The sequence below is a fragment of the Leptopilina heterotoma genome, unplaced genomic scaffold (assembly GCF_015476425.1).
Source record: "Leptopilina heterotoma isolate Lh14 unplaced genomic scaffold, ASM1547642v1 Lhet_54, whole genome shotgun sequence".
NCBI classification, from domain to species: Eukaryota; Metazoa; Arthropoda; class Insecta; order Hymenoptera; family Figitidae; genus Leptopilina; species Leptopilina heterotoma.
Window position 1 is genome coordinate 4,817,213 of NW_025111118.1, and position 20,145 is coordinate 4,837,357.

The 20,145-nt window shown below is 24.7% G+C and overlaps 1 protein-coding gene across 2 annotated transcripts in view; it reads left to right on the forward strand.

Moving 5' to 3' along the window:
• The window catches only part of LOC122508384 (TBC1 domain family member 4), a 34,328-nt gene extending 15,776 nt beyond the window's left edge, over positions 1-18,552 (forward strand). Inside the window, exons 1-11 of one of the 2 annotated variants that reach the window (XM_043621685.1) lie at positions 1,957-2,198; positions 7,044-7,190; positions 7,440-7,667; positions 7,953-8,267; positions 8,709-8,913; positions 11,546-11,662; positions 12,005-12,224; positions 12,634-12,954; positions 13,165-13,448; positions 13,541-13,702; positions 16,163-18,552. In XM_043621685.1, the coding sequence (XP_043477620.1) occupies positions 2,112-2,198; positions 7,044-7,190; positions 7,440-7,667; positions 7,953-8,267; positions 8,709-8,913; positions 11,546-11,662; positions 12,005-12,224; positions 12,634-12,954; positions 13,165-13,448; positions 13,541-13,702; positions 16,163-17,979 (3,903 nt within the window). In that variant the 5' untranslated portion in view covers positions 1,957-2,111 and the 3' untranslated portion in view covers positions 17,980-18,552. Of the gene's footprint in view, positions 1-1,956; positions 2,199-7,043; positions 7,191-7,439; positions 7,668-7,952; positions 8,268-8,708; positions 8,914-11,545; positions 11,663-12,004; positions 12,225-12,633; positions 12,955-13,164; positions 13,449-13,540; positions 13,703-16,162 lie in introns of those variants that run through there. The other variant, XM_043621684.1, reaches the window with a different exon arrangement.
• The last annotated feature ends 1,593 nt before the right edge of the window (positions 18,553-20,145 follow it).

Genomic DNA, 20,145 nt, shown 5'->3' on the forward strand with positions numbered 1-20,145 from the left:
AAGAATATATTTTTTTCGCTAGTGTTATTTTTTATTTTATCACATTGTAATAGCCTGGAAAAAACATTCAGGTCTGAAAGGTTAATTTTTAGTATTTAAATCTTGGATATCATTAATATTTTCCGAACAAACAGTATTTAGTTTGAAATTTTTTCTACTTTAATTCGTTTAATTTCCTTTTTATTTGTTTCTTTCAAAATAAATTCTAATCTCTCTAAATTTACTTTTTTGCTGAAAGAAAATTTAATTTATTTGATTTAAACTTTTTAAAATTAATTATTACTTAAACGCTGGATAAAATTATTATTTTTTGAATAAATAGTTGTTTCTATTACAAATTTTGTTCAAAATTTAATAAAAAAAATTGTTTCTAGGTATTTTAATTTCTTTTCTACTTCTTTTTTTCAAAACAGAATCTAATTTTCTTTAAATTTACTTTTTTGTGCAAAGAAAATTTGCTTCGTTTAGTTTCAAATTTTTTCTTAATTCATTTAATTTTTAAATTTTGGGTAGATATTTTTTTGAACAAATAGTAATTTAATTTGTTTCTATTCTAAAGTTTATTAAAAAATTGTTTCTATTTTATTATTATTATATTCTTTTTTATTTTAATTTCTTTTCCATTTCTTTTTTTTCTCAAAATAAAATCTAATTGTTTTCGAATTTACATTTTCGTCCAAAGAAAATTTACTACGTTGATTGAAAAATTTTTTAATTAATTTATTACTTGAATCTTGAATAAAATTATTATTTTTTGAATAAATAGTTGTTTCTATTACAAATTATCTTTGTTTCTGTTTTAAATTTTATAAAAAACTTGTTTCTATTCTATTTCCTTTCTATTTCTTTTTTCGAATAAAATCTAATTTTTTCGAATTTGCATTTTTGTCCAAAGAAAATTTACTTGATTGAAAATTTTTTAATTAATTTATTATATTTAAATTTTGGATACAATTAATATTTTTTGAACTAATAATATTCGTTTCTATTTAAAATTTGATTAGAAAATTGTTTTTGGTTTTATTTGTTTAATTTTCTTTTCTATTTCTTTTTTTAAAAATAAAATCTAATTTTCTTCGAATTCACATTTTTTTGGATTTTATATTTCAAAGAAAATTTACTTTGTTAGGTTTAAAATTTTTTGCTAATTAATAAGAATAGAGAATGAGGAAAAATATAAGAATTTCCATAAATTGAAATTTTTTACTTCTCTGAAATTAATTCTTCTTATAATGGATGTATTCTTTGCTCATTATTGAAAAATTACAGTTTTCAGTTTTCAGTTGAATATAAAATTGTTATAGTTATATGCTTTTTTGTAAATATATGAATCGATTGGCAATTAGTGTTTTTACAAGTTTTTTTAAATGAATGATTGAAACTGTTTACAGAGCACGTTGTGTATGACCTGAGAGTTCCTTGCTGTGAAGTTAATTGCGTCATGTTGCGCCTGCAGGTCCATTTTTCTCTCATGAAAAACTCTCGGGAGTTGTGGCTGGACTTTGAAACATCTAAAGTGTTTTTCTTGTTGCTTGCTTCTTCGCCTGTCAGTTGATGAACATACTGCTGATGAACATTCAGTTTTAATATAGGAGCGCGACCCTCTAACTCTTCGTCCAAGATCTATTCGCATCGGTGGAGAAGAAGGCAAAACGCCAATGTATTAAATGTTTTAGTCAGTGCTTGAACGCTCGTCGATGCAGGAATATTCTTCTTCTTCTTTTCAAATTTCATTTCGGACTAGAAGAATATTTTTCAAATTCGAAATTGATCCATTTTGAGAATTTTTTTTCCCAAGGAGGGATACAAATGAATAAGAAGTGTTATCGACAAAGTTTTTGTGAAATTAGATGGATTTTGGTTTTGAATTAAATTTGAAGAAATTATTTTCGTCGTTTGAAGAGAGACGTAAAGAGATATTTTTTCTAGAGAGAAAATTTTCTGCTCTACTTTCTATTTTGGATTGATAATCAAAAGGAGAGGAATTTTCAGAGGAGGGAAATTATTTTTCCTTTCTTGTCATGACTAAAAGTGGATGAAATATTGTGATTTGTGGGTGCTGGTGCTTTTTATCGTTCACAAGGAGATGATTATGATATTAAATTGAAATAATGATTACGATACCAATCACCGCATCTAGTCCATACGTGACTGTTACTTCGTACAGTGACGCTAGTACTCTTAGCAAAAAACCATCGGTAAGGGTCATGAACGTCTTATAATTACCTGAGAGAATATTAATTTTTTGAATAAAACACTCGATAGTTGTTTATAAATTTTATAATCGTTTCTGAGAATATAATTCTAGAATTTTCTGGAATCTCTCTGTTATAATTTTTACTCTGATATAATTATAATTCTATGCTCTCGAATTTAATTCTTTCTCGTTCTCTGATAAAATCTATCTTAATATCCATTTACCGATAGAATTTATAATACTCGAGTTATAAATAAATAAATAATTTATATAAACTTTTTCGAAATCGAAGACAGACTTTCCCTTTTTGTCGAAAATAACTTTTTGATTTGAATATTGAATTTTTATTTATCTTCGCACTTTTATTTGTTTATCAGAATTATTTCATTCAGTGGAAAAATAAAGTCTCACGTCTAATGCGATTTTAAAGTTGAATTTTGTAGCAAAAATAGACGAATTTGTTTCTTTTGGGGAATCACGTGTGAAAGACGTCACTACTGATAGAAATATGATTAATTCGCTTAAAATTCTACAATTGTTATTTATTTTTCGTTTTCTTATTTATTTTTCTTTTTAACTAATTTTTTAATTTTTACGTTTAATGATTTTTTTACTCTTGAATTTAATTAATTAGTCATTTTTTTGTGTTTTTTTATTGTTCAAAATGGAAAATTTTTCTCTAATTGGATTTTATTGCCTTTATTGATAATTGTTATAATACACTCTTAAATGTCTTTTGACGTCGTTCCAATAATTTTTATTATTACTTTAATTGATAGAAATTTAATCTTAATTTACTTTCTACTATTATTGTCAATTGAGAATATTTTTCAGGGGAAAAAATTTTTTTACGCATAGAAGAAATTATTTTCTAAAGTGCATTTTCGGAAAATATTTTTTGAACTACTTTTTTCGAAAAATAATTTTTTTGAATTTGCATTTTCGTTGAGAAATATTTTTCTTTCTCCACTTTGACAATTTTAATTTAATTGTAAAATTAAGTTTGATGTGAATGAAACTTGAAACGCTTCTTAATCGATATTGACATATAGATAGATAAATGAGTTTATGGTTGATGATGCTTTGTATTTCCCTGTATTGTGGGTAATGAACGATAAAGCAGACTAACGTCGATCTAAATTTACAGGGTAAGCCAATCGCTGAAGAATTCTAATCCTCTGCCAGCCCTCATTGTATGGCCGTGTTTGTGTTAGCTAACAAAGTGAAACAATGAGCCAAATGCAACAATTTTACAGTTCTCTTTATTAAGTTTCTTTTTCTCTTACAATTTATATCGAAAATATTTTAACTAACATTTTTTTTTGTTTAGTCTATTTTACTTTTAATCATTCGCATTTTGCCATTTTCTAAATTGCACTCAATTTATTTAGTTTGTTATTAAAAACTGTTAACTAATTAATTATTTATTGAAATATTTATTTAAAAAATAAAAATAATAATATATAATAAATAACAATAAATAATAAAATTATAAAAAAAATAAAATAAATGAATAAAGTAAGTAAAATAAATGCGAAATATTCTAAGTAATCACTGTCCATTTTAGAAACACGACATTTGAGAGCAAAAAGTGAGATTTTTCATAACAAACAAAAAAATCTCAATCTTTGACAATCAGTAATGGAGATTCTATTTGAATTTAATTTAAGATGTAAATTATTCGAATAATAAGAGAAACTTATAAACTACAGACTATTTAAAAGAAATAAATCGATAAAAAATATCGTGTGAGCACTTGACGTGTATTTATGAATTGAATTAACGTCACGATATTATAGAGAATAATTTTTATAGTCAAGTCCTAAATTTTTTCTCTTTTCTTCATTCCGGTTTTCTGTCATAGTTCCTGTAACTTTTTTTTATTTTTAAACAGGAAAAAATTCATTATAAATAGAAATGGATTTTTTACGTTTTAGAAAATTATTTAAACTATTTTGTTTTGTATTGAAAACAATATTTTTATTATTGAAACTTTTGCAGTAAAATATGAGTTTAATTTAAAAAATTTGTTGATTAAAAAAATTGGTTAAAGAAAAAGTTGATGAATCAAAAAAAAATTAAAATTTTACAAAATTAAAATGTTACAGAATTAAAAAAAAATTAATTAATTTAATTAATAATTAATTTAATTTAATTAATAAAATAAAATAAAAAAAAAATTAATTAATTAATTAATAAATAATAAATATATATATATATATATATATATTAATTAATTAATTAATTAATTTTAATTAATTTTCAACGTATAGGTAGTAAAATAATTTATTAAATTTTTATTTCTATTTTAGTATTTTTGAAAAAGTTGGGAAAGTAGAAACAAAGCGGAAGAAAAAAAAATTTCTATCAAGAAGAGAGAAAGAAAAAAATTGGCAAACTATTTTCAAAGAATAAAAATTTTATATTTATTTATTTGAAAGTATATATCAAAGGTAATTTAGCTGTGAAATTATTGTATTATTATAAATTCGCTGGAGTCAGTGACCGGAAGATTTTTGTATATAAATTTTCAAAGGTTTGCCATTTGCCTTTATGGGAGCGATAAGAAAATTATTGCTTTCCACGCACAGGCTTTGCAAGTAGGACAATAACAGTTTTCTATTGACATTAACCAGAACACTTTTTGATATACATTAATATTTATTTTCAAACACAAGATTATTTTTCTTTCACGCAATAATAAAACGGAGATTTTGAGAAAAATTTCAATTTCGCTAAATTTATAAGTAGAAAAAAATAAAGTTTAGGTTTAAATTTGAAAAAGAAGGTTTTTTTCTCGATATTTTGAATTTGGAATTACGAACCAGTGTGTTTGAATTTTTTTTTATCTGTTAATATAGTTTAATATCAACTTTAATATCGATCAAACTTGACCGTTCAATTGTTTAGGTCAATTTACATGAATTGAAAAGATACTATTTTACTTGAGTAAATATCCAATGTTCGAGTTGTCCTATCTTGTCCTTCACTTTACAAACGCATTCCCATAAATAACAATTGAACTAATTGAAAAAATCAAACTAAATACTTTTTCGAAAAAGTAAATTTCGTTCTATTAATTTTTTTCTTTTTAAATTTAGTGTTTCGGTCTTATAGAGACATTATTAGTTGGCAGGAATTTTTTTTGCCCCTAATAAACGAATTTTCTTTTTACTTTTACAAAAAATGTTGATCGGTCAATTAAGAAATTTACGTAATTATTTTCTGTTTTTTACATGAAATTCATTATATATATATGTTTATTTTCTCTCTCTCTCTCATCTCATCTCTCGTTGAAAAGAGATTCTATTCTGTACGTACGATATAGGTACCTAACTTCTGTCCGAAGGTCTTGTGTGTTTTATTTTTATCATCGTGTTTACGCTGAAAATTTATGACTTTTGAAAATCAAAGGACTGCGGAATAGAGAAATTGATTTATCTTTTTTATTTTTAGATTATAGGATCATTAATGGAAATTGTAACAGAGAAAAAAGAAAAGAATTCGATTTTATTGTTTCGGAAATATTTGACAAATTTGTTTTATCATTTTTTAAACACAAAAAGAAAATAGAATGAAATATAAATAAGCAATGCATTAAAAGCATTCATATAATAGATAAAATATATTATGATAAAAGCTTGACTCATAATTGGATAAAGGAAGCCCCTCTGCACTATTTGCTTTCTGTATCTGAAACATACCCTCATTATATTATGAAAAATATTTTCTCAAATATAATCGATTTCCAAATTTCCATAAATAGTCGAAGTGATTTTTTTCTGTTGAATAAAATTTTACTATTTTTTTTTTAATTGTAGATTTTGGTTCTTCTAATTTTACTTTAATTACTGTTTATTTATTATAATTATTAATAATTAATTTTATTAACTATTTTTTGTATTTATTATTATTTTATCATTTTTATTATTTTATTTTTTATTATTTTATTTTTATCATTTTATTTTTATCATTTTTTTTTAATAATTAATTATTAGTTACAATCAATAATTAATTCAGTTATTATTAATTAAAATTACAATTGGAAAATAATTATTAATTACCTGTAATTAAATAGAGTTGTAATTTAAAGTTGGTGAGAAAATTGAGAAAAATATTGTGAAAGAGGGAAAATGTAAAAAAACGGAAAAGTTTGGTTCTTTTCAACAGTAGAATAATTATTTTGTGGGAAAATTTAATTAAAGAAAAATTTTTTTCAACAAGCAACAGGTGCATTTGAAGATGTATCAAATTTACCATAAAATGCTTTTTTTTTTGCTTTCCAAATATGTGCACAAGCAGCTATGAACCATTATGCAAAAGAGCTAATGTAACAACGGCGTATAAGTGGTTTGTTTAGAGCGAAAGAAATGACGCACGACCCAGAAAAAAAGTCCTTTTTGAATATAATAACTCTGTCCAATTATAAACATCACCTTAAGCTTAGAAAAGGCTCATTAGTGTCTCTCTTCTCATTTCTTACTTGTCGCCGTGAAAGGAAAAAAAATTGATAATAAAGAAAATAAAAAGAAATAAGTAGAAATTTTCCAAATATAAAAATTGTACGAATTTGAACGAATTATTTTTTTCCAATTTTTTTTAGAGAAAATGCAATGGATAGAAATTAGAAATTTGTAAATTTGGAATTTATTTATTATTTTATTATTAAAAGAAAATAATAAGAAATAATAATAATAATAATAATAATAATAATAATAATAATAATAATAATAATAATAATAATAATAATAATAATAATAATAATAAGAAAATACTATTAAAGAAAATAATATTCTTGCATGGAATAAATTATGTAATATTAATATAAGATTATTTTTTGCTTCAGGTTCAAGAACTTTTCAATGCAATGAAGGAGCAATCATCGACGAGATATGAAAGAGAAAAAGAAGTTCCTCAAAGGTCCTACAGCAGTGCTGCGACTTTAACAAGTATAGGTGCTGATATATCGCCAAGTTCATCACACTTTTTCGAGGTAAATAAATTTTTTTTCTACTTTTAAAAAATTGAACTGTGAAAATTAAACTAAAAAAAATTTTTTATGCACTTTCCTTTTTTTTTGTACTTTATTCATTATTCATAGTTTATTACTAAAAATAAAATTGAATCAATATTTTTTTATTTCTTGTTAATAATTTGTGAATAGAAGTAAATTGAACTATTTATCAATGTCGAATTTTTCACTTACCAATTCTGAAAGCAACTGATAAAATTTCATTTTCAGGTACTATATTTGGGAAAAATAAAATTAAACCATGGGAAACTTCCTCAAGGAAAATTGCCTCATTCAATAGTCTCTCAAACGTTCATAGACGATGCTTTGATTAAATTACGCGTACGTGGACTCGAAAAATCAAAATCATCTGCAAGTAATTTGCTAGCTCAATGCCAACAGCTCAAAAGTCAATCAAGTACTTCCGATCTTTTATCAAACATCAGGAGAGATAGTGTGGTAAGAGAAAATATTGTCAATTGTATTTTTTTGCATTTATAAATTCTGTCATTTTTTTTTTTTGAGGGAAATTTATTGATTATTATTTAGTTTTCCTTTATTTTTGCTTCTATTTCTCAATTTTTGGAAAATTGGAGTAAAAAGGGAAAATTAGAAAAGGAAAAAATTTGAAAAGGGAAATTAGAAAAAAGAAAAAATTAGAAGAGGGAAAAATTAGAAAAAGTATAATTGTAAAAAGGAGAAAAGAATTTTTTTTGGACTAAGAGAAAATTTGTTTAATTACAGGATTCGAGTGCTAGTGAATTAGGAAGTACAGACAATGTATCGGGAAATAATTTATTATCTCCAACAACGTCTATTAGTCCATTGGGAACTGCCAAAGTGCTTGGCGGTTCCGTTGAAACTCTTCCAGTAAGAAACAATAATGTAGCAGAGAGTGATGAACAGGATAGTAAACAGGTGCCAAAGAAAACTACTACCAGTATACAAATACCTGAAACAATGAGAAATCGTGCGGCTTCCACTGGTAGTGTTCTAACTCCTAGGAGAGACTCTTGTACTGATGGAAGTGACGAGCACAATCGTACCATGTTATTTCAAGTAATTGACCATTTTCATTACCAAAAAACAAAAAGGAAATTTCAATTTCAAATTAAAAAAATTAATCAAAATTATTTATTTTTATCTTCATTTATTCATTCTTTAATTTATTAATTGAAAAAAACTAGTCTAATTGAAAATAATGTGAGAGAAACATTAGAACAATTTTTTTTATTTTATTTTTTCATGAATTTTAATTTTATAGAGTATTTTTATTATTCTCTAGAATATTTTCTAATTTTTTTTGTATTTAAAAAATAATTTTTTTGATATTTGTAATTTAATTTGTTGACTTTTGCTTCTCGTTTTATTTTTAACTTCTTTTTGTCTGTAATCTTTTTTTTGTTCGTAACTATTTTATAATTTTAATTTTGTTGTGTTTTAAAATTGTATTCCATTATTTTCTATTGTATATTAATAATTTTTATTTGTAAATTTCAGGTAGGTCGACAGGACCTGCGTCTAATTAGTCCGGACCGAAAGCAAGTTTTGCTGCACAAACTGTTAAAAAATGTAGCAACTTGCGTTCAAGGAATCGCAAATCCAGAACATTTCGGTTTTATATGCAGAGATCCTGGCGCCGAATGTTTCGTTGCTTACGTTTTTAAGTGCCAATCCGAATCTGTCGCTGATGATCTAGTCGGAGGTAAATTGTTCTCTTTTATCTTATTCTTTTTTTGTAGTACTTTAGACAATTTTTAGAAATTTTAATTAAAAATCTTATCAAAAATTTTCTATTTATAAAAATAATTATATTTGTTACTTAAATTTTTGATTCAATACATTATAATAATCGTAAGTTTCCTTTCCGTTAGCAAATTATCTGCATTCATTTGTTTGTTTTGAAAATTTAATTTTGTGGGTTAAGTATTGACATTTTTTATATATTTTTTAATGTCAAACTTTTTAATGTGGAAAATACTTTACTTATTAAATTGTCTCGAATCTTTGGTAAAAAATCTAAAATTATCAAAAATTCGAAAAATTTCAAAAATCCGTTTTTCTTAAAATTCAACATTTTTTCCTCTCTTTTATGGAATTTAGCTTTATTATTTTTGTGCTTTTGGAAAATACTTTACTTATTTAATACTCTCGACACTTTGGTAAAAAATCTAAAATTAATGAAAATTATCAAAAATTCAAAAATCTGAATTTCTTAAAATTCAACATTTTTTCCTCTCCTTAATGGGATTTAGCTTCATTATTTTTGTGCTTTTGGAAAATACTTTACTTATTTAATAGTCTCGACTCTTTGGTAAAAAATCTAAAATTATCGAAAATTATCAAAAATTCAAAAATCTGAATTTCTTAAAATTCAACATTTTTTCCTCTCTTTTATAGGATTTAGCTTCATTATTTTTGTGCTTTTGGAAAATACTTTACTTATTAAATTGTCTCGACTCTTTGGTAAAAAATCTAAAATTAATGAAAATTATTAAAAATTCAAAAATCCGATTTTCTTAAAATTCAACATTTTTTCCTCTCCTTAATGGGATTTAGCTTCATTATTTTTGTGCTTTTGGAAAATACTTTACTTATTTAATAGTCTCGACTCTTTGGTAAAAAATCTAAAATTATCAAAAATTCGAAAAAAATCAAAAATCCAAATTTCTTAAAATTCAACATTTTTTCTTCTTTTTTATGGGATTTAGCTTCATTATTTTTGTGCTTTTAGAAAATACTTTACTTATTAAATTGTCTCGACTCTTTAGTAAAAAATCTAAAATTATCAAAAATTCGAAAAAATTCAAAAATCCAAATTTCTTAAAATTCAACATTTTTTCTTCTCTTTTATGGGATTTAGCTTCATTATTTTTGTGCTTTTGGAAAATACTTTACTTATTAAATTGTCTCGACTCTTTGGTAAAAAATCTAAAATTAATGAAAATTATCAAAAATTCAAAAATCCGATTTTCTTAAAATTCAACATTTTTTCCTCTCTATTATGGGATTTAGCTTTATTATTTTTGTGCTTTTGGAAAATACTTTACTTATTTAATAGTCTCGACTCTTTGGTAAAAAATCTAAAATTATCAAAAATTCAAAAATCTGAATTTCTTAAAATTCAACATTTTTTCTTCTCTTTTATGGGATTTAGCTTCATTATTTTTGTGCTTTTGGAAAATACTTTACTTATTAAATTGTCTCGACTCTTTGCAAAAAAATAAAAAATTTATTAAAAATTATCAAAAATCCGAAAAATTGAATTTCTAAAAATTCAACATTTTTTTTCTCTTTTATACCATTTAGCTTTATTATTATTAGAATTTTTATTCAAGAGAAAAAATGGAAAACTGAAAAAATTTAGAATTTTTTAAAAATTACAGGCCTTTTCCATGATTTCCCTGATTTCCAGAAGCCTTTTAAAAATTCCATACCATTTCCATGATTTCCATGATTTCCAGATTCTGTAGGAACCCTGCTTTTGTCTGACTTTCTTCTAAATTATCGAATTCAGTGATTTCTGGGGTGAATTTGGTTAAGTTGTAAAATGATTAATTTCTATTTGAATTCGTTTTTTTGAATGTAGAAAATCTGATGTTAATTTAATTCTTTTTTCGTTATGCACGGCAAAAAATATTTAGCTGGATGAACTACAGATTTCACTTTAGTAGCGAAATTATTCAGTGCTTCAATTAATACTTTCGTTATTCTAGAGAAACTTATCGCTATTTCAAGTAAAACTTTTTTCAGTGTGTAATAATTATTATTTCTTTAAAAAGTATTTAATTTAAAATGGCTTTATAAAATAAGCAATGCAAAAGATGACCCAGATACTAATTGTAATTGTTCTAGCCATAGTTTAAGTCTAGTTATGTAAATTCTATTTAAATTGAGACCATTGAGTGAAATTATTTGAATTTTAGTTAGTTAAATCTCTTTGTTAGGTTATAATAATTATTTCTTTAAAAATTTTTTAAATTGTTTAAAATAAGCTGCCCCATACAACATTCCCGCGCGCTTGCGCGCGGATAGTTTGGCTAGTTGAAAATAAATGAAATATTTATTTTCAATTGAATCAAAATAAGTATTGATTTTAATTGGATCAAAATAAATATTTGATTTACTTTTAATTGGATCAAAATAAATATTTGATTATTTTTTAATTGGATCAAAATAAATACTTTAATTTATTCCTAATTTGATCAAAATATATATATTGAATTTTGAATAATACGATTCGAAATATAAATTTCATTGAGAATTAGAATGTAAACATGTATTCAGAAAAATCGGCACAATAATATTGTCATTAATTTAATAATAAAATTTTTCAGCTATTTCACAAGCTTTCATCGCTGGTTACGATGGAAAACTCAAAGAGAGACACGCAGTTTTTTCCTGCGAACATTGTCCCATGGTCTGGTACAAGAAATTAGCTCAAGAAATTGAAGGTAAAATTTTTCTGTTATATATTTTCTATATTTTTTTGATATATTTTAATCAAATATGTACAATTAATTTTATATTATATATTTTCTTTATTTACATTACATATTTTATTCAATAAAAATTTGAATATTTTATAACTTTTTATTTACTATAAACATTTTATATTTAATTCATTATGTAGATGTTTGTTTCATCTAATTTGTTTCATTTTTCTTTCGTTTATTAGAAAATTTAAAAATTAAAGAAATAACTTTTCATTTCCTTTTATTTTTATGTAATTATAATTTTTTTTTTAATAAATTTTTCGTAATTCTGATTGTCTGTTTTTTCTTATTATTCTGCAGGTCAACATGAAAGGAAAACGCAAAGTATCATTTTCTCGAGAATGGAAATGTTGTCGGAAGAAGAGCACGAGATAATAGTGACGAAATTCAAAGGTTCTGAAGCCGGTGGCTCTGGAGCTGGCTCGAGTATCCGGGAACAAAATAGTTTTTTAATGGCGCTCCTTCGCGCACATTGTGAATCGAAACAGTCTAGACATGTTCACGACACGGCTGAAAATAGGTGAGCTTTCTTTTTTGTTTTTTTTTTTATAAAAAGAAAAAAGTACAAACGGCATTTTCATAAATTATGAAGAAGGGATTATTTCAAAATGAGAAACGAGTTCAAAGTGAAAATAAATTTTAAAGTAAAAATAAATTTCAAAGTAAAAATAAGTTTCAAAGTAAAAATATGTTTAAAAATAAAATTAAGTTTCAAAGTCAAGATAATTATTAATTATTAAAGTAAAATTAAGTTTTAAAGTTAATTTTTTTTAGAATAAAATAAATAATATAAAAATTTTTCTCTATTGAAATGAAAAGAATAAGTAGACAAATATTTCAAAGAGAGTAAATAATAAAGAAATTTAATTTTAACAGTTGTGTAAATTGAGAAATAATTTTGCCATACGTTTGTAATTTACCCTTTTCAGGAGCGAATTTTTGAATCAATATCTCAGTGTCGGTGTGGGAAGTACGATATTTATGAAAGCGAAACGCTCCCTGACAAATAGTTTTGATAATTTAATGAAAAGGAAAGGCTCGAGAGACGACTTTTCTTTACCGGTTCAAGTTCGAGAGTCGAATCAGTTGAATTCAGCGATGCATAAAGCCGGCAGTCAGAGTCCTGTGAACTTAGGATCGCAAACAATCTCTGAGGTTTCACCCGAGTCTGAAAGACCAAGATCACTTCGAGTTTCTCCCGAGCAACAATTGACTGTTAACACAAGTCCAAAGAGTCCAATGATGGATATGTAAGTTTCCTTCACACTTTTTTTCCTCCCAAGGCAAATTTTTATCATCGAGAGTTTATTTATTTTGTTTTATTTTATTTAATACTTGTCTTTAATTTTATTTTATTCATTTTATTTAATAATTTATTTTTCTTCGAATTTTATTTTATTTAATAATCTATTTTTCTTTTTAAAAACGCAAATTTACGGTTATTTTTATTTTTTTTTCAGTTTCCTGAAAGTAGGAAACTCACCAAAAATGTCCCCAACTGAATCGGAGGAAGCGAGTAGATTGCAAGCGAGCGGTTCTTGGAGACAAGCGATTCTCAATCGTGTTGTAACACCAGCGAAAGATAAGGACAAGGAAATTGACAAATCAGGAATAAATGTGATTAAAAATCAACAATTAAATGTACGAAAACGAACTAAAGGGGAATTGCGCGAACTTTGGAAGAAGGCGATTAATCAACAAAGAATACTCATTCGAATGGAAAAAGAAAATGCACGATTACGTGGTAAGTTACTTTTTTTGTATAATTTTAAATTTTACTTCTTTTGTCGAATTTCGAATTGTCTAGCGAGCCTAATGTGTACCTTGTGTTTTCAGTTCATCAAGAGGAAGCAACAGTTAAGAGGATTAAACTTGATTATGACGAACTTAGTGGTTGTGCTCGTCAATTAGTTGAAGTTTGGGATCTCCTGGTTAGCAAGGAATCGAGAATTTCGACAAAGTGTGATAATCAAATGTTGCTTCAAGCTATTAAACAAGGTAAATTTGTTTTTTAATTTTTTTTTAATGGTAATATTTTTATTATAATAGATGTAAATGTTTTTTGTTTAAAATATAATCCACTTATTTATTTCTCTTTTTTAATATTTTTAATTTATAATATTTTTATTTATAAGGTTGCTAAATGTTAGGGAAATCAGTGAAGTCAGGGAAAATAAAATTGGCCAGGAAATTATATCAAAAGTGCTGTAAAATATATCAAATTTCTAGAATTACGACAAAAATTCTTGTTTTCGATGTTAACAAAACTCTTTTGAAAAACTTAACAACTCTAAATTCTTCTTGAATCTTTTTTCATTTTAAAAACTTAAATCACAGTGGATTTTAAAATAATATCTCGATTTTCCTTATTTTTTAAATAATTGAATTTATTTTAAATAATTGAATTATTTATAGAATAACTTTTCTAAAGACATTAATTACAATTAACTTTGAAAAGATTTTTGTTATAAAAACTGTTGCAACTTTTTTAAAACAATTCAATTTTCAGAAGTTTTAAACTTTTTTTTAAAGTTTCAGTTGCTGTGAAGAAATTAATAACAATTGAATATTTATTTACAAAATTATTTAAGTCTCTAATATAATTTTATCTAAAATTAAAAAAAAATTAAGTTTTGCAAGAAATTGTAATTCATGTTTTTAAAGATACTTAAAATTTTTAAATGATTTTAATAAAGAATTATCAAATTAGTTGAAATTTTGTGATATTGAATTGAAAATAACTAAAATTAAAGAAGTTAAAATCAATCAAAGTTAAAGAATTTCTTCAGAGAATTAAAATAAATGGAATTTTCAAATTATATCTAAAATAATTTAATTTTGAAAGTTGTTATTAAAATGTTTATAAACTAGCAAATGTTATGATTCTTAAATTTTCATAAAATTCTTTGAAACTATTAATTTATTTTCAAAAATTGTAATAAAATTCTTCGCAAGATTTCAATTATTTTCATAAATTGTAATAAAATTCTTCGCAGAAATTCAATTATTTTCAATACAATTTAAATGTAATTCCTCAAAAAATTGCATTATTTAAAACATTTGTTTATAAAATTTTACGAATGAATTCAATTATTTTCAATAAATACAATTTTTTTAAATTTTCTAGAAAGAATTTTCATTTTCTTCGAAACAATTAAATTATTTTCAAAAATTTTAATTAAAATCTTGACAAGAATTTAATTATTTTCATAAATATTAAAATTCTTCGCAGGAATTAAATTATTTTTAATACAATTTAAGTAAAATTTCTCAAAAAAAATTCCATTATTTTAAAATTTTGTTATAAAAGTTTCCAAACGAATTTTAATTTTCTTCGAAACAATTGAATTATTTTCAAAAATTTTATTTAAAATCTTAACAATAATCGAATTATTTTCATAAATTATAAAATTCTTCGGAGAAATTCAATTATTTTTAATACAATGTCAATAAAATTTTCTGATGTATTTCAACTATTTTTAAAAAGTTTAATAAATTTGTTTATTAGAATTTAATTATATTCAACACATTTTTAATAAAATTTCTTGAAAGAATTTAATTATTTTCGAAAGTTTTAATGGAATTCTTCGAAACAAATCAATTATTTTCAAAAATTTTCATAAAATTCGTCGCAATAAATAAATTAAAATACAATTTCTTTTTTTAAAACTAAAGTTGCAAAACATTTTAAATAATATTTTAAAGAATTAGGTTTAATAAATTCGTTTATTAAAATTTAATTATATTCAACAGATTTTTAATCAAATTTCTTGAAAAAATTTTAATAAAATTCGTAACAATAAAAAGATTAAAATAAATTTGTTTTTGAAAATTGAAGTTGTAAAACTTTTTATTTAAAATTCTAAGGAATTATATTTTAAAAATATTTTAGTTATAGTTTTTAAATATTGAATTTTTATTTACAAATAAGTGAATTTTTAAAATTATTTTATTGAAACTTTTGAAAATAATGCAGGGAAATTCGCCACAGTATAATTAATTTTATTTTTAAATCAGGGAAAAGTCAGGAAAAAATAAAATATAATTTTCGTGGCAACCTTGATTGAGGAATTGTTATTAATTATTTTTTTCTTTCTTGTTTTCTTTCTTTTCTTCTTACTTACTTTTTTACTTACTTTCTTACTTATTTAATTCTTTACTTATTTACTTATTTACTTATTTATTTACTTATTTACTTATTTACTTAATTACTTAATTACTTAATTACTTATTTACTTATTTACTTAATTACTTATTTACTTATTTACTTATTTACTTATTTACTTATTTACTTATTTACTTATTTACTTATTTACTTAATGACTTATTTACCTACTTACTTTATTTATTTATTTGTTTGTTCATTTTTCCTAAATGTTCTATTTATTTTAATTAATGATTAATACTTGTGGAATTAAAGAATTGAAGGAATTTAAGATTTTTGAAAACTGTTTGCAGGCGTTCCGAGGGGAAAACGAGGCGAAGTTTGGCACTTTTTGGCGGAGCAATTTTGCCTGAAACAACCGCCAATTGACACACGAGACTTTCCAAATTATAATATGCCATATGAACTTCTTTTGAAACAATTGACATCGCAGCAACATGCAATTTTAATCGATCTTGGACGTACATTTCCAAATCATCCGTACTTCAGTTCACCCCTTGGACCAGGTCAGTTGGGACTTTTTAATTTATTGAAAGCGTATTCGCTGCTCGATCATGAGGTGGGCTATTGTCAGGGTCTAAGTTTCGTCGCGGGAGTACTTCTCCTTCATATGGCCGAGGATCAAGCTTTCTTTCTCCTGCGACATTTAATGTTTCGACGTGGCCTAAGAAAACTCTATCTCCCCGACATGGCCGCATTACAATTACATCTCTATCAATTGTCACGTTTACTTCACGATAGATTGCCGGCAATCTATAATCATTTCGATAAACACGAAGTCTCACCGACACTCTATGCAGCTCCCTGGCTCCTCACATTATTCGCCAGTCAATTTCCCCTCGGCTTTGTCACACGTGTATTCGATCTTCTATTTCTCGAATCTTCCGAAGTAATATTTCGAGTAGCTCTCGCATTACTCGAGGATCATCAAGATCAACTCCTGTGTTGCGATAGTTTCGAAGAAATAATGGAATATCTAAAAGTTAAATTGCCCGCCGTTGATAAGGCCGTATTGGATCGTGTTATGAAACGTGTCTTCTATCCCGACATGGAAATTGGCAAACAACTCAACGAATATCGCGTTGAATATCAAGTGTTACAGGAGGAAATGCTCTCGGTGAAGCCGCAAATTGAAAATATGGAGAAACTCGAAATGATTAATAAACAATTGACCCAACAGAATTTGAATCTCAGCAATCAACTTGAAATAGCAATGAATAATTTTCAACGTATTGAAAATACACGAAGTATTAATCAATCGTCATTTCATAAACTCGAGGCACAAAATCGTAGTTTAGAAGTGACTGTCGCAACATTAGGTGGATTCATTCAACAACTCGCTGATACACGCACCGATATTGATATACCCGGCGATGTGAGACGAATTGTCGCACAATTGGGAGTCGCCGAGAAAAGACGAAGAACATTCCCTCTCAAAGCACTCGAGGATAATAATAATAAATTTGGAATGGTAAAAAGTAATTCGACTGGTAAGGAAACGCAAAAATTCCTCCGGGGAGGTATTGAGACGCCATACCCATTGAAATCGGCATTGAGTCAGCCAAACTTGGGTAGTCGATTGGAGAAGATGTCCTCATTTTTTGCCAACTCACATAGTCAAATTGAGCAGAAGAGAGCGGAAATTGCTGCCCTTCGGAATGAGAGTGGCAGCGATCGTAATAGCTTTAGTAGTAATGATGAAAATGATCCAAAATCAGTGAATATCGATATACAAATAACTGACACTGTTGGTTCAACGACCGATACAATAACAACAACAAATAATAATTTAAAATTAGAATTGGAAAAATCAATTTCATTGCCATTATCGAATGCAAAAATAAAATTGAAACCATCGAAATCAGCTTTTGAATTGGGTTCAGTGAAGAAAGTGCCCACAACAAAATTAGAGGACACTACCGAAGAATCGTATTCAAATTTAACTGGAACAATACATCCACTCGATACATGCAGTGACGTTAATTTTAAATACGGCGGCACGACAAAATTAAAATCAATTAAACCCGTGAGACTACCGGGACAGAATATACAAAATGAAACATTGAACAAAGAAATACAAAATCAAAATCCAGAAATATTGAGTAGATAGCAATTGCTTCTACTCACGATATTAAAACGAAATTTGGCCTGATTTTTTTTCTCTAGTTTCTAATTGTAGTATATTTGGTTTTTGCCTAAACTGTCAATTAACATTGTTTCAATTTTACAAAATTGTCATCGAAAAAATATCAAAAACTCTACCGAGCACGTGTTTCATCGACACAGACTGACAATTATTTTTTTTTTTATTTATTTTGAATTCACAATTTTTTTTTTTTAAAGAATCAACGAAAAAATATTTTGACATTTAAAAATTTTTATTTATTATACTATTATAAATTGAATTGCTAGGAATTAGACTTCGCTTTTTTACTCTTCAAAGAAAAAAACCAATGCAATTTCGATGACGAGATTCTGTAATTCATATCGTTTTAAGTCGCGATAGTCATAAGTCAATTTTTAAAATCGACTCAACTGTTACCATGTCTTACGATTGCCAAATTTTATAAACTAATTACGCTAAACGTAGAGAGTAAAATAGTGGAGATACAATTAAAAGTTAGAAAAAGAGAGAGAGAGAGAAAAGAAGAAGAAATTAAATTCTTGTATACAATTAAGATAGATCAGTTTAATAATCTCTAAATAATCTCTGCTTCAAATCTCTGCTTTAATTTCTAAAGTTAATTATAAAATTTACTAAAAATTGTAAAGAACAAAAATTTAGATATTAATTTACGTTATTTATTTATTATTCTCTAACATTTGTTTATTTTGATTATTGAATGATGTAGAAAGTTTATTTTTCAATAGAAAAAGTTTTAAAGAGGAATTTTTTAATCTTCAAAACTCAAGAAGATAATTTGACGAAAATTCAGTTTCTTTATGTATTATAATTAGTAAAATTTCCAGTTTTTCCAATAATAAAACTGATTTATTTATTATTGTTTATTTTTCTTATTGTAAAATATAACAAAAAAAAAACTTGATAAAGAAATTAATTATTATCGATTCAATAATTGCTAGTAATTATTTTATTGAAACAAAGATTTTTTATTTGAAAAATTTTTTATTTGGAAAAAAGATGTAAATTATCTTTGTGCAGAAAAAGATATAAAAATTATCCTCGATGAAGTGAAAATAACAAGAAAGTAACAAATTCACGTTACGAATTTTTTGTCAATTTTTAATAAAAATTAAATGATGGAAATGTAATATCACTGACTAAAAATTGTATTTTAAATTTAAAAATTCGTTTATGGAAACAGTTCCATATTTAAAATTATACGCTTTTTATTTTAGTTACAAAAATATTTTATTGTGAAATAAAATTTATTAGGATTAATAATTCAAAAATCATTTAGGGTTTAAAAATATATTTTTTTGTTGAATATTAATTATGGTATATATTGTTATATATTATTTAGGTTGAAAATAATTTTTTTATATTAAAAGAATATTAATATATAAAAAGATAATATTAAAACATTAAAAGACACAATTAAAATATTAAAAGGTAATATAAAAGCATAAAGATAATATAAAAATATTTTTAATAAAACTGGGAAAATTATATTAATTTATATAAAAATTTTTGTTCTTTACAATCTTGAAAAAAATTTTCCACAAGGAAGCAAAATGAACTAAAATTGTTGAAAATACGAAATAAATTTTTCTTTCGCAAGCGAATGACTATCTTAATTGTATAAAGTAGCAGAAAAAATACAAAGTACCGAAATATTAAAAAAAAAAAATTCTCTAGAAACTTTTTCTTTCAGATATTATTTAAAGTTAAGAAATTTTAACTTTGCTTCTTTTTTATTAATCGCATCGTTAATAGAGACTGTTGGAAATTTTCAGTTTTTTTGATGCGTATTTTTTTTTTATTTTTTGTTTCGTTTTTAGTCGATGATGCGATGCTATGCATATAATATAAATATATTTTGTAGATTGTAGATTTGTACTTTCTAGCCAGTAGTTATTAAGAATCGATTCTCGCGTCTAGAACGGTCGCCAAATAGAATATTATATATATATTATAAATTAAAAAAAGAAAATAATAATATAATTATATTAATTGAGAAAAAAAAATGCAGCAGAGAATGTATAGTAGATAATTAATCGCAAAGTGTGTATAGTATATTAGTTTAGCAATTGTGATCTCCGCTGTATAAGTCTTCGATCGATGTATACGTGTAATTATATAATAATAATTAAG